Genomic DNA, 15,297 nt, shown 5'->3' on the forward strand with positions numbered 1-15,297 from the left:
CTCATCATGATGAAGCTGATCCTGTCTCTCACGCTCATCTGGACGCTGTCCAGCACAGGTGCTGTGATTTTCCAGTGAAACTGAATATTTGAGCGGTGTACAGTTACAAGAGGGATTTAGATCAAATCCTTTGCGTTTGATTGGACTGCTAAAAAGTAGGCGGGCTGGGAACTTTAGAGAGAAACAGATCTGCAGAGGACTGTTGGCTCCACACACACCTCCCTCACATGTTGTTAGATCAGGAGGAGGACAAGGGAGAGATGAATGAATTAGACTTCAACCACATTGTTCTGCAAATCAAAGAAAGGACCCATAACTGTCAGCTAGCTCGTAGGTTCTGTACGCCAGTCGGTAACTAGAAGAATTTATAGTCATGGGAGAGGAACATGAAAATGTGAGAAAACAAACAAAATTAGTATACGCCCCTGAGTGCAGGATGAGTCATCACTATTTTTTCATTATTTTGCAGGAAATGACAAACACTAAAGTTCCATCAAGAATCAAGTTATCAAGTTACAAAAAGTTACTGTTACAGTTTCAATAAGCCATTACAGGTATCAGAGTGTCTAATTTAACATGGCAATGTAAGAATGTAATTTGAGTTGAGGGGAGGACATGGGAAATACATGTATCTCAAAATGTTCTCCAAAACAGAATACAAACTCAAAATACACTTACTCAGAGTTGAGGTTATAAAAATGGAAATTACATCTAAAAACTAGAATTTAAAACTATTGTTACCCATCAAATTGAGTAATAAATCTAATGCTTCATATCACTAAATGACTCAAACATGCAGACAGAACTCACTAAACATAAGCCTTACTTTATTGGCCACAATAAGTAAGAAATAATGTAATGTAAAATCCTTTTAAATGGTGCTGTTCTATTCTTTAAACAACATTATTAGAAAGAGAGATAATGCAGGCATCACCATGAATTATCACCTTAATATATTTATTGATAAATAATTCATTGGATTTACATTTGACTCTCATCAGATGAACTTTGCATATTGTATCTGTGTTAATATGACAAACAGGATTCATGCTGATTGTTATGGCCTATGTTTTTGTTTGTTTGTTTGTTTGTTTTTTTATCAGAGCAAAAGAGGTAGCAGGAACCATGATTTATTTGTACTTTTGTTTGCTTGCTGGTTTTAATAAAAAAAACTCTCCACAGGATTCCAAAACTGTCAGTGTGTGATGACAGGAAGAGACCTGCATTTAATCTTAAAATGACAAAACATTATTTAAATGAAAAATGTATTTGCTTTGTTACATTTATGGTTTACATATCAAAAACTGTGCTAATTAATCAAACCTCTAAAGACTTATTGTTCAGGAAACAAGGAAATCATTCTTTGCAAAATATGCATCAACAGTCATAAATAAATATCCCTATAATATAATTTGTAAATAAACAAACATTTGTATAAATACATTGTCATATTTGTACTCAAACATCCCTACCATTTATAATTTCCACTGCAGCCTCCTTGATCACTGACCAGGAAAGAGGCAGAAAAAAGGTACATAGAGGTTTATATATATATATATATATATATATATAAACCTTAAGAAATGCAACATTTTGCATCGACGATTGACTTTTGCCTGTGTACACCACATGCCCATGGTGTGTCAGTGGCTCATTGATGAGTTTGTCATATCAACAGAGGTCTACGGCACAGAGGAATGAGATATATCAGTATAACAGTAGGAGGAGATCATTGTTGGTTCTGCTCTGCACATGAGATTTGTTGACAATAAGAAAAATATAGAAAATTGCCAGATATATCCTTTAAACTTTCAAGAATCTTCCTCTGCTTTATGCATGTAACTACAGTGATTGTGTATTGTATTGTGTTGCTCTAATGTGCTAATGTGCTGCTTTCACTACACAGCCTGTATATCCGTTGTTAATAAAACTCTCCAAGAGATTCCAAAACTGTCCTGTTCTATCAGTTCATTTTCTGAGTAATTGCAATAAAAAATATTCTGCACACTGTTGGCCACTTGTACTTTATTACATTTTAACTAAATAAAATGAGTTCAAGTGAACACGAGTGTGCAGGATTTCTGGTTCCTTTTCAGTTTGAAGAATCTTTGGTCTTAGGCACCTGTCTACAAAAACTTGCATTGTTAACAGTGCAAGTTTATTTTTCTGTTATGATAAACAGGAAAAATAAAATGTACAATTGTTTTGTTTTTTTCTTACAAAATATTGTTGACTTTGTTGTGAAATTATTCCCGGCTCTGTACAGCTGCTACCTCCGCCAGTGATGTGTTTTTTCTGTCAGACCTCTTCCTTTTTTCATTATTTGAGCACTGAGAGTCACTCACAGCTCAACACCGCCCCTCAACACCGGGTTAAGGTCACCTTATTATAGGATAAACAAGATCAGTCTCCTGGTCATGTGAAACTTACTCGTGTAAAGGTCAGCACTGAAAATGTGACAATTTCACAATAATATGTCTTAATCATGAAACACCAATAATATACAAACGATAACAGAGTCATCATCATGTTTGACAGATGACGCGGCAAAATTCGGGTCATGAGCTGTTCCTTTTTTTCTCTACACTTTCCTCTTTCCATCATTTTGATAGAGGTTGACTTTTGTTTCATCAGTCCATAAAACTTTGTTCCAGAACTCTACAGCTTTTTTTTGCCAACTGCAACCTGCCTTCCTGTTTTTGAGTCTGACTAGTGGGTTTGCACATTGTGGTGAATCCTCTGAGGTTATGGTCATGAAGTCTCTTGCTGATCATTGACAAGGAAACATTTATACCTAGCATAAGCATCTTGACTTGTGACTTGTGCAATCATAAAGGGCTTTTTCTTCACCATGCAACTGATTTTCTGCTCATCCACAAAACCTGTTCCCATCAGTCCACCAGCTCGTTTGCCATTTTCTAGTTTTTCTGGGTGCACCTGCTTTTTTAAAGTGTACCCGACTGTTGTTTTTGTTTACACCTCATATTGACAGACAACTCCACCTCAATCTAAATGGCAACTCTAAAAAATGTGTAACTGTCCAAATAAGCACTGTCTGGACTGTATTGTAACTATATGTTTGGTGTATTTTGACTGTATATTCGCAGCAAGTACTTTGTCTGGAATTCTGCCAAATTTCAGATTTATATTAACTACATTGACTCTTTTGCACACTTTTATTTCATTTTTTTGTTTTTTTGAAACAAGATCAATACTATGAAAAACTAAAGATGCAATACCAATAAATATTTTCTCAATCCTTTTTTAAACTGTGGACTCTTGGACTTGGAAAAAGGTGATGACACATACAATACTTGGCACAAAATCTGATTGGTTGTGTGCTTACATAGCCAGGCCACTGTCAATCAAATGGACAAGATAGGTTTTTCACTTCAAACTCTTAATAAATAATATTTGTGTTTGTCTAAACTTTGATGGTTTCATATTTAGTCATGGATGGATTAAATCTGAGAAGATGAAACTGGTCCTAATTCAAATGGTCTAACTACTTTCATTATCGTTATTTTGTTCAATAAAGTCTACGTTATAAAATGTAAATAATGCGGCAGACTGAAGCCAGAAATATACTTGCAAGTAGACGTGTACATGGACAGCTGTGGACACCATGGTTGCATTTTAGTTCGGTTTATACCACTTCCTGGAGTCCACTTGGAGAATGCTTTCCACATATGTATGTATGTATGTAAGTACTTATGTTGGACGATATATTGTCCCAGAAATAACTGCGATAACTGCGTTTTATACCACTGATATGTAATGATAATGTAATAGCATCATAATGCAAGTACACCCTTTCAAAGTGCAATCAACTTGTAATTCTTAAGAATATTCAGACATTTGAATTGGAATGTGAAAAAAATCTTTTCTCTGAGCTGCAAGGTTAGTCAGGATAACCTGCACACAGCTCCCACCTCCAACTCATGTAAACACGGAAGTGGCCGGACAGTAATGGCGGCGGCTTTTGGTGAGTTTGGGAGGGTGTAGCAGCTCAACCTCGACCCGCTTATTCACCGGGGTGACATGGGACGGGGGGGACTGGGTTTATCAAAATGTTGAAACCTTCTGGAAACAACCTGCTGAAACAGGCAGACAGATTAAATGAATCAACTAAAACAAGAACAGCGGAAATGAAATAGGATGAAATTAAAAATTTTAAATGTCCAAACGATGAAAATGGGGTAAGCTTTAGATTGTTCTGCATATTATTCCATGTTAAATTACTTACACTTACTTACATTACTTTTTTCCTTTTTGCTTTTATTTAAGGGTCAAAAGTGGGAGAAGGGAGAGGAACAGGAACAGGAAATATCCCCATATTTCCTGTTTCTCAAACATTCAAAACACTGTAAAGAGAAGGGCTACGAAAAGGGGCCAGAAAATAAAATCAATCTGCTAAAATGAATTATAAATGTAATATAAATAAGGTATTGCACAAGATATCAAAGAAACTAGTGCAGACATGAAAAAGTCTATAAATATAATATAAACTATATTACAGAAACCTCAGTGCAAACTGTCCATTTTCCTCCTGTGGCTGGTTGGAAGAGGCTGTTTTAATTGGTAAATACCACCCTAATAAAGCTTTTCTGATATATATGAATGAATGAATGAATTAAATTTTTATCATTGTGTCATGCATACAACCGTATACCCAGCCCCCATAAATTCCAACAAGCCAGGACCAGAGTACAACGCATATATTGTAAAAGGAAAATCTTTCACCTTCAAATCTAGAGACCATCATTAAATAGTACACATATTCTAATTTACTGTATATGTATATATGAATTAAACAGTTCCTGATTTATCTCTGCTTTTATTGAACTCTGTGGTGTTTTGTGATGCGTGTTGCAGGATGATGTTTCTTATTTTCAGGAGAGTGTCATGGTTCTGTCCCAGTCTGGCTCTGTGTCCCTCCACCAGTCCACCAGGTGCCCTCAGACTTTTTCCCTGTTTGTTGAACTGGACTGAGTGGCAGTAGGCCCTTAAAGTTGATACTGAAGTTTGCTTTCACACTATGAATCACTATTACTATTACTATCACTATTATGAAATGTGACTAAGGAGTTTGACACACCCAGTTAAACGTCATAGATGCAGCAATTTATACACCAGGCAGTTCATTCCAGTTCTTCTGTATTTCTTATATTTATCAGATGTTCTTATCCAGAGACTGACAGATGTTTGTTCAATGGCTGGACTCTCTGTAACTCATCCTCAACACATTAATTTGCGTTTACAGCCTCTGTGTGCCATGTGAACAGAACTGCATCATCATGAAGTTGTAAATAATGAATTTTCTGGTTTCTTGGTTTTCTGCTGTTCTGGGTTTTTCTTGTGTCTGTTCTGCTTTTTCCTCCACACCTGCCCTGCATCATTCTCGTTAGCCCTGCCCTTTTCCCAGTGTTCTCCACAGCCTATCAGCTTCTTTCCTGTTCTCTTGTTTCATCTCCTCATTCCCCTCACTTGAGTTTCTCCGCCCTTCTCCCCACTTGCACCTCATCTCCCCATTAGTTCAGTTAGTATTTCAGTCCTGTGTTTCAGTTCAGTCTGGTTGGATCCTTTGTTTTGCTGCACCATGCCTGAATCTTTATTAAAGAGACATTATTCATTCTCCTGCTTCTCCCTTGACAGGGAGCAGTTTATGAATACAACTGCAGGCCATTTATAGCAACAAATGGGCTTTATTAGTGTAAACAGGACTAAAAGAAGTTTCCTTAATAATTATCATAGTATTTGTGTCACTGTGACTGGTGGGATGAGCACACGTGAAGACACATAACACAACGTATTTCTTTTCTAAATGTGACACATTTAAAGTTCTTGAAAGGCTCATTTCAAATTTTCAATATCAATTTATCCCCTCAAATCTTCTCACCTTGCAGCAGTGATGAAGACATGCACTTCAGGGTGTGTCAGTACACCGTGACATCACTGACGTGGTTACAATAAAGCACATTTCTGACTACACCCATCAGTGCTGCTAGGTGGTCAGAGGTGCAGCAGACTAGTGATGTTACACTAAAAGCAGACTACTTGACACAGTATCAACCTTTCAAGGCAAAGGCTGCAAAATGTTTCGATCATCAATCACAAGACCTCTCTAAACTGTGTCTTGTTATGTCACACAGAGGTCGTGCTGGTTTTGAATATGAGATGTGCTTCTCAGTCTGCCACAGTATTTAAAAGCAGAACTGTGGACTGTTTAAAAGTTTTATAATATAAACTTTATTCAACAAAATAACAATGAAAGCAGTTAGACTACTGTTTCATCACGGTCTCAGATTTAATCCATACACGTGTAATGTCAACAATTGTCCAGCAGATGTTGCCATTTTGACTATAACAAATTCTTCCAAACAGTGAACCATTTTCAACACAATTGCTTCACATTGATTCAGTGTCTCAGAAAGCTTTGTTTACTCCACCACTGCAGACTGGAAACTTTTATCTAGACAAGCAGAAACACTTTCAGCCCGGTATGAAGCTACTCTTTAAATACAACTCTAACAATGAATAATTATGACTTAATAAGCATCAAAGTTCAGACAAACATAGATATTAATAATTAAAAAGAATTTGTGGAACGCATCCTCCAAGTGGACTCCAGGAAGTGGTATAAACCGAACTAAAATGCAACCGTGGCGTCCATAGCTGTCCATGTACACGTCCACTCTTAAGTATATCTGTGGCTTCAGTCTGCCACAGTATTCACATTTTATAATGTAGACTTTATTGAACAAAATAACGATAATGAAAGTAGTTAGACCATTTGAATTAGGAGCTTCATCTTCTCAGATTTAATCCATTCATACAAATGAAATGCCAAAAATTGTCCAGCAGATGTCGCCATCATGACTGCATCAGTGCATCCAAACAGTGAACCATTTTCAACACAATTGCTTCACATTGATTCAGTGTCTCAGAAAGCTTTGTTTACTCCACCACTGCAGACTGGAAACTTTTATCTAGACAAGCAGAAACACTTTCAGCCCGGTATGAAGCTACTCTTTAAATACAACTCTAACAATGAATAATTATGACTTAATAAGCATCAAAGTTCAGACAAACATAGATATTAATAATTAAAAAGAATTTACAGTCAAAAACTTATCTTGTACATTTGATTGACAGTGGCCGGGCAATGTAAGCACACAACCAATCATCAGATTTTGAGCCAAATATTATATGTGTCATCAACTTTTTCCAGCTGAGCCCACAGTTTAAACCAAAGAAAAAGATTACGATTAAGAACACAAATCTTCTATTTGTGGGTTCTTTATTTGTCTTTTGCCAGTATTGCATCTTTAGTTTTTCTCAGTATTTTGTGCCTTGTTTCAAGAAAAGAAATAAAATTGTGCAAAAGAGTTTGGGATTCAGGGAATTTGTACAAAACTGTATTCTACATAAATCCAAAATATGGCAGAATTCGAGTCAAAATACTTTGAAATTGTACACATACACAGTCGAATGCACCAAAACTACAGTAAAAATACAGTCCAGATAGTATGTAATTGGACAGTTGAACATTTTTGAGAGTTTTCATTTAGATTGAGGTGGAGTTGTCAATGTGAAGGGTAAAGAGGTGACCATGCAAGTGAAGAAGATCATAATGAGGCTGGAAAAAAAGGCAAATGACTGTCAAAGAGATATCAAAGGTAGTTGGTTTGCCAAAATCAACTGTCAGGTGAGCACAGGAAAACTAGAAACGAGCTGGTAGACTGAGGAGCACTGCACTGCAAGTACATATTTGATGGCTACTTCTTCTTCTACTACTTCTACTTCTAAATAATTATTTACTTGTTACTTACATATAAAGTAACAACACTACTGCTTTGGGTTACTTCAAATAACTCTAGTAAGAATGTTATCATTATGTAAATAGACATATTTGTTACTGAACCAGACAGGATTATCATTAGCTAACTTTTTTTAATGGGATGCTGCAGTTATGGTTAAAATAATTATTTACCAAGCTAAAACATTCAAAATGTAAAAGACACACTGTGTAAATGAGAAGATGATAGAAGTATTTGGCTTATTCACACACACTATACATGTCCTTTGCTATTTTATCTTTGTTCTAAGAGACAATAAGAGTAATGAGTCCAAATAGCAAAGGGATCACATTCAGTTTGACAGATGAGGCTGAGTTACAGAAGCTGCTTCCACAACATTTTGGTTCACTAAGTGATTTAAAAGGCCAATGAGGCAGGAGCTCCAAGCGAGAAGCAATGTCACAGAGGTTTGCAGAGGCACAACCAAAGGCATAAGCTGTTTGGTCCCTGTTATATGCATATCCACCTGTGGATGACAAAATCATTGTTAGACCACAGTTTTTATTTACTTATTATTTATTCAGCAGGAAATGGCCACTTTGAAGGCAGAAATAATGTGTTTTGAGGCAAAATATGATCATGAGGGCTCACCAGTCCAACTAATGCAGCGGTCCTCCGTTCCCACACACTGAACTGTCTCATTACACACAGCAGAAAAAAGATAATTACAGGTGAAACACTGCAGGTTGTTTTTCTTCTGAATACCAGGGTCTGAAACAGAACAGGAGACATGGCAGAAACTGTACAAGACACAAAGTGACTTATTGTTCGTCACTGTGACCAACATTAGACTGATAGTACATGTGAATGTGATTTTGTGTCTTTAAAAAGGGAAACTTTTCTCTTTACTTACGAGGAATGACTTGACTGTTGCAGCGATCTGTGTTGCACACATGAACAGATGCAGCCTTACTTTCAAAACCAACATTGAATGAATATGTGTGCTTTCCTTCACTGATAACGGAGGATGGCAAACACAACCTGGTGGTGTCCTGTGAGAAATATCCAATCTTTTTTTCTGTAAAGTGAAACACAGAACGAACAGTGTAATGCAGAATTTAAAACTGAATAAGTGACTGACATTAAGGAAAAATCTGTTTTTTTTAATACTTTTTACAGATACCTTGAAAGGCAACAGTTGCACACAGGCCAGTAGAGTTACGTAAGGTCTGTTGCTTCATGTCAGTCCCTTGACCAGTCCAACACTCAAGAGCTTCAGCTGCAATTTATGAAATAAATAAGTATGAGTTGAACAATCAACATGAATCCTGTTTGTCATATAAACACAGATACAGTATGCAAAGTTAATCTGATGAGAGACAACCCCAAATTACAACAAACAATGACAGAATGGTATTTAAGACAAAAAAAAAAACAATAAATAGTTCTCAACAACTAAAATACTAACTAAAATATCAGAAATCAGTCATCAAATTAAATGGCTGCAGCCTTTAGATGTACAGTTTTCTGCCATGGTGACGTCTGCATTATCTCTCTTTCTAAAAATGTTTAAAGAATGAAACGGCACTATGTAAAATGATGTTAACTGGGACATTTCTGTGGCCAACAAAGAAAAACTTATTTTTTGGGAAAGATTGTGGTTTTGTTTCAATATTGAAAAAGTAAACATGTCCTGTTCTTCAAGTCTATGTTGATGTTTTTATTATTTAACCAAGACTATCATCCTTCCCTTATCTTAACAGTGCTTAAAGTGCTTGGCGTCCCTAAACATAACTATAATTATGTTACTATAAAAATATTAATCATGTGTTAGTTGACATGAGTGAATATTGTAGGGAAAAAATATATATATATTGACAGTGAACTTTTTGTAACTTGATAGCGCCATAAAAGATGTTTCTTCATTATGCTGATAAAAATCAAAATCTCTGCAGCATGAAGTTTCTCTCTACACATATTTGCTGTTGCAAATTAGTCTTTTTAGTGTTTTATATTATTTTGTAGATTTCTGTGGTTGCTATACAGATGATATAACAAACAAAATATAAATGATGATGATGATGGTAAACATGAACAAAGGTTAACACCTGGTAGACAAACAGCAGGGTAAAAAATTAGTAGAATTATGAACTACCTGACATGACAGGTACCTGCAGAAATGCTGTTTTAAGAGTGAGTGAGGTTACCTGTGCTGGAGAGTGTCCAGATGAGAGTGAGAGTCAGGATCAGTTTCATCATGATGAGTAAATCTGCAGATTACAGGAAATATTTTATATAGTGAGCCTGTGTTTAAAAAGAGGAAGTTACAGGAAATGATTAAATAGCAAAGGAACTGTATTCCTTCACTTTAAAAGCAACAAAATTAATGAACTCTCTTGCTGTAAACAAGCCATCAACTCCTCATCTTTTTCACCTGCAGTAATGTCTGAATACATATATAAATTATCATTTATAATATAATTGTTAATCATAGCAGTTTAATTTCTTTAAAAAGAACAATATTTTGAAAAAAAAAAGTGAAAAAAGTGGTAAAAATAAATGACACTGTACAAAAAATGCAACAAAACAGCAGGTTAGATTTTATATTCCAGAGCTATTCAGTGGTAAAATATGTCAAAATTGTCCACGATTTTTAAGCTACTGTAAGTAAGCACAGTAAGTTGTATAATGATGAGAGAAAATTATTATGACAAAAAAGTTCCATAAAAAATTCCATAAATAAATATCGGATCATAAAATGTCATCAACATTCAGAGGTGAAAATCTGATACTGATAACACCAAGGCTACACCTCAGTACAGAAACTAAACAACATGATTCACATCAGAAGTTAAGTTGAATAGAATTAAATGCAACTATAATATTATTAAATAACTGTCATAAATTATTATAATGAAAACATCAATGCGTTCAAGGCATCAAAATGAACATTAGCCTTGAGCATCATATCAATACAATTTCAGAATTATTTTAATAAAACTCACCCAGTCGAAAATTCAACACACCCAGTTAATCAATAGAAAAAGGAAAACTTTTAAAAATGGGTTGAATTTGTTGTGAAATGTATCCAAGATAATCGTTAACTGAAAATTGTCCCAGAAGAAATGTCTCTTCTTCTCTGGTCAGAATGACACTAACGCTTCTAACACTGTTCCATTTATACTTCCACCAGTGACGTATCAACTTCTTCACTGTTTTTTTCACAGCGTGAGGGCACAGTTTCACTTCTCTACATGATACTGACAACATAATATTAGTGTTTCTGGTCACACACAACTTACTGAGTAAAAAGTGTCACTAAAAATGCAGGTCACCCCCCTGCATGCGTTTGTTGTGTGAGAGTTGGAGAGTGTATGTAAAAACAAAAGAAAAAAAGAAAAAATTGTACCAAGAAGAGGCGTAATAAGTGATGTTCATATGCACAATTGTTCCACAATGTTTAAAGTGGCAGCAGGAAGTCATGTGATATCAACCATCTTCAACAACCTACACAACCGCTTCACTACTTCCTGAACTGTCATTGAAGTAAATCATCTGCAAAGCATTCGCTGATGGGAAGTTTGTTTCTTGTGAGCACACAGTAATAATGGAAAGTAATCGATACAAATGAACATTTTAACATTTTAATCAGCTCAGATTTTCTTTCATCTGGATTTTTCTGTCTGGACTGTGGGACGATTTTAATGTAAAACTATATAAGTGAGATACTGAAAAGAGGAAATTATACTCTTGACCTTATCAGTGTTGCCATAGAAGCTGTCTGTTAACCTACCAGTGTGATCTTACACACTGCTAGTAAGATCAGACACTGCATCAGTATGAAGTGATCAGTCAATAATTGCTAGTAATTATTAGCTATATACATTTATTCATATTACGTTGCTATGGAAACATCTTGGGGTCAAGTTTACTGGCTGTCAACTGCTGACAGCACTGACAACAAGATGTGCTTTGTTTGTATATGTTTGTCTGAACATTCCCAGTGATTTAAGATGTCTGAGTAACCTGATCATCAGACTGAAATGTGAAGTTCGTTTTTACTTCATTATTCAAATGTTGACATACACACTGTTTAAGTTTGTTTATTTGCACAATTATTAAATAGAAGGCAGAATATAAAATGGGATATTTATACTATCACAAGAGATGTGCAGGCAGAGCCAATAAAGCTCCCCTAGAAGATAATCAAATCTCATCAGGAGCAAAATATATAAATAAAATCAACATTCATGCGCTTATCTGTGCAAACCAGAATCTACAATATTGTTAAATATAGGAAGGTACTAAAAGTTAACAATGAGGGGATGAGTTTACAAAATTACTGAGACTTAAATTCCAGATTGTTGGACTCCTGTTAGAAAATATAAATTGGCCGTTTGAAGCTCTTGAAGATTTGGGCCGAACCTGATGAACAAAAGATCCAAATCTTTTCATTATTAGATAGTTTCTCTGCCTGCAATAAAATAACACTCCACTGAAGTGCAGTAAATGGGAAGGTGGAGCTGACCCTAATGCTAGCTGCTAGCTTGGTTAGCATTGTGGATTTAGAGTCTATAGTTAACTGTGATGATGCTAATGCCAATGCTAAATTTCGCAAGTGAAAAACAGGCTTGAAATTATTAACACAAAATGTACTTACCAGAAAAACTGAGAAAGACTTGAAACTAGCGATTAAGATCATAAACTCATTAGGAAAATGTTTACTGAGGTAATAAGTCAAGTGAGAAGTAGGGTCATTTTCTCATAGACTTCACACAATCGGACTTCTTTTTGGAGCCAGTGGAGTTGCCCCCTGATGGCCATTAGAGAGAATGCAGGTTTAAGAGACTTCTGTATTGGCTTCACTCATGGATGTATTATAAGAGCTGGATAGGGCTCCGCAACTGAGCCTTGCAGTCAATTCTTCCCAGTGGCCACTCACGGTATTGCAGCGAATAATCCCTCTGCAGCCCAAAAAGCATTTTCCCTTATAGACCCCCATTGTAAAGGAGATATCTGTAAAATGGGACACTTTGAACCGCAAACAACTACAATTGTGTCTGTCTTTTATGAACTTTTGATCCATGGGGGTTTTATATGTGTAAAACTTTCCTTGAGCTGAGAAAAGCAATTTAAAAATCTGTGACGTCATCACAATGTAAAGTCTATGGGCCGAGCGAGAACTCACGGGCAGGGCCAGCAGGGAAACACTACTGCACATATGCAGTGGGCCACACAATGCAGAAGCAAACCTGGAAGCTAGAAACTTTTTTGGTGTATGCGCCAGCAGAGCAATTCCTGTAGGATTGAATGGGCATCATTTTTAGTCCGGTATCCAGCTCTTATTATACATCCATAGCTTCACTTTTCAGACCAGGAACGACCGGCTTGGATAATACCCCTTCTGACCACAATGTAGTTGCAATGGCAGAGTGGTGCTATCAGTATTTCCGCTCGATAACTCCACTGGAAGTGAAGCAACTGCAGAAGAAACTGACAGCAGTGAGCTATCTTTCTTGTAACTTAGCACTACACATACTGTAGTTATGTGTGGCATTTTGTGTTCATCGTGTCTTAATCCAAGGTTCCCTTGTCATTCTGTTTGTTTGGAAATGCTCCTGTTACAGCTTAAAAGTTATTATTGGTTCATAAAGACCATTTTGTGTGCACATCTAAAAACTGTAGTTAAATAGTGTAACTCCAACTCTGCTAGCTTTGACATTGTCCTGTGGGATTTCCCATTGTATAAATATGTTGTTGGCATCGTGCTAAATGTTCTGTAAGCCAGTTAAGTTTGTGACTTTAAGTGTCATGTTGTGAAACAACTTTATGAAAGTAAAAGTCCTGCATTCAAAATGTATATTACAGTAAACAATTTTTAATTGGTTAAATGTAGTTTAAATATCATAATATGAAGTCTTCAACTGTTTTCCTACTGTTGGAGGAAAACCTCTGTTAAAATGTTGTTTAATTTAACAGAGCTGAGCTAACTGGTAAACATCTCCTCCTCCTAAAAGAAAATGTATGATTTCTCATGACTCATAAACATACACTAACTCATTAAGTGAACATTAAACATAGTTTGGTATTAATTTTTTATCCATGTAAAGTCAAGAAACATGATGTTTTCCAGATAATGCTCGTCTGCCTCAAAAACACAGTTTAAACATTTTCATAACTGCTGCTTTAGCAAAAGACCTCAGTAATATATAAAAAGTCTATTTTAACAGGTAATAAACATGATCAGTGTCTGATAACCAATAATGACACACTGCCATTATTTATGTTTGGGCATTCTGATTGGGCTACCTCTGTCGTCTTTTGCCTGTAATATCTTGTATTTTGATGTGCTTGTTGTTGTGAATGCTGGAAAGCAGGCAGAAATGAGCCTCCTGAATTTACACCCAAAATGCTGTCAATCCTTTTTATAATTTCCACCGAAGCCTCCTTGATCATCGACCAAGATAGAGGCAGAAAAAAGGTGCACAGAGGCATGAGGGAGAGCGCACAGTTAAACCACCCCTCACTCTGACAAAACTATCAATGCAAAGTGAAAAACAAGAGGCATCCACGGAGTAAAACAGATGAAAGAGCAGGGGGAGTTAACAGATGATTAGAGTAGTTATAATTAGAATTAAAGCTGCAAGCAGTGTTGAACGGGCCCTCGCGCCTCCGTGCACGTCGGGCTGCAGTGCAATTGAAGGGCTTCTGTCATGGGCATGTAGATGTCTTCAGACCCCGGGCTGTTTTCAGACAGTGCAAGAAGGAGATAAACATCACTTCCTTTGTCCACTATTTTGCCTGCTGCTGGGTCTGCTTCGCTGAAATTTGGTAGGAGGCGCTATTCAGTCAGTTTGCATCACTGATGGAATATTGTCATGTAGACGTGTTCACGCCGGGACTCTTATCAAACATATAAAGTTTGGTGCAGACTGGAGCATTTACAATAAAGTTATAGCAACTTCCTCTGTCATGGCAAAACATGAAATCTCAATGGTGCGGGGATGCTTATACCACGGTGAATACCTTTTTCTGTCAACCATCTAACAGTTGATAGTTATGAGGTTTTCTGTTCTAACAAAATATTTTCTGTTCCGTATATCATTTGATCATTTCATATCTGATATAGAATCCAAAATCTGAAAACCGACAATGAACTGTTATTTTATTATTCGTTTACAAATCCAAATTCAGAAAACAAATGACAGCTGTTTTTTGCTGTTTTGATTTTGTTCTGATCTTAAAAATAGAACATGAGAAAATAGGATATTTGTTGTCTTTGATTTAACATTTGATTTAACATGTTGTCTTTCATTTAACATTTCCAATTTGTTGTGACCATGAAGTTACTGACTTTTATTCCCACATACACCTGTGAGAAGGTCACTAACGGAAGGTCTTTTTCGATGTGGATCTTGGTAGCCCTGTTATCAACACAGTGATAAAGAGCTTGTTGTTCTAGTGTGGCCATAGTGGCCTATCACTGTACCAGCTACAG

At 36.2% G+C, this 15,297-nt stretch overlaps 1 protein-coding gene across 1 annotated transcript; it reads right to left on the reverse strand.

The window, feature by feature from the left end:
- Positions 1-6,985: 6,985 nt before the first annotated feature.
- On the reverse strand, positions 6,986-12,497 carry LOC121900819 (phospholipase A2 inhibitor gamma subunit B-like). Its single transcript, XM_042417368.1, has 6 exons — positions 12,460-12,497; positions 10,007-10,069; positions 8,983-9,078; positions 8,713-8,877; positions 8,451-8,570; positions 6,986-8,325 (listed from the first exon to the last, which is right to left on the reverse strand). The coding sequence occupies exons 2-6, from the start codon at positions 10,056-10,058 to the stop codon at positions 8,105-8,107; spliced, it is 654 nt and encodes a 217-aa protein (XP_042273302.1). The 5' UTR covers positions 10,059-10,069; positions 12,460-12,497; the 3' UTR covers positions 6,986-8,104.
- Positions 12,498-15,297: the final 2,800 nt, after the last annotated feature.

Source organism: Thunnus maccoyii, chromosome 7 (assembly GCF_910596095.1).
Source record: "Thunnus maccoyii chromosome 7, fThuMac1.1, whole genome shotgun sequence".
Taxonomy (NCBI): Eukaryota; Metazoa; Chordata; class Actinopteri; order Scombriformes; family Scombridae; genus Thunnus; species Thunnus maccoyii.

Coding starts and splice junctions, on each gene's coding strand:
- LOC121900819 (XM_042417368.1), bottom strand. CDS start 10,058: ATGATGAAACTGATCCTGACTCTCACTCTCATCTGGACACTCTCCAGC. Junction 9,079..10,006: donor CTGGACACTCTCCAGCACAG/GTAACCTCACTC, acceptor CATAAATTGCAG/CTGAAGCTCTTGAGTGTTGG. Junction 8,571..8,712: donor CAACAGTCAAGTCATTCCTC/GTAAGTAAAGAG, acceptor GTTCTGTTTCAG/ACCCTGGTATTCAGAAGAAA.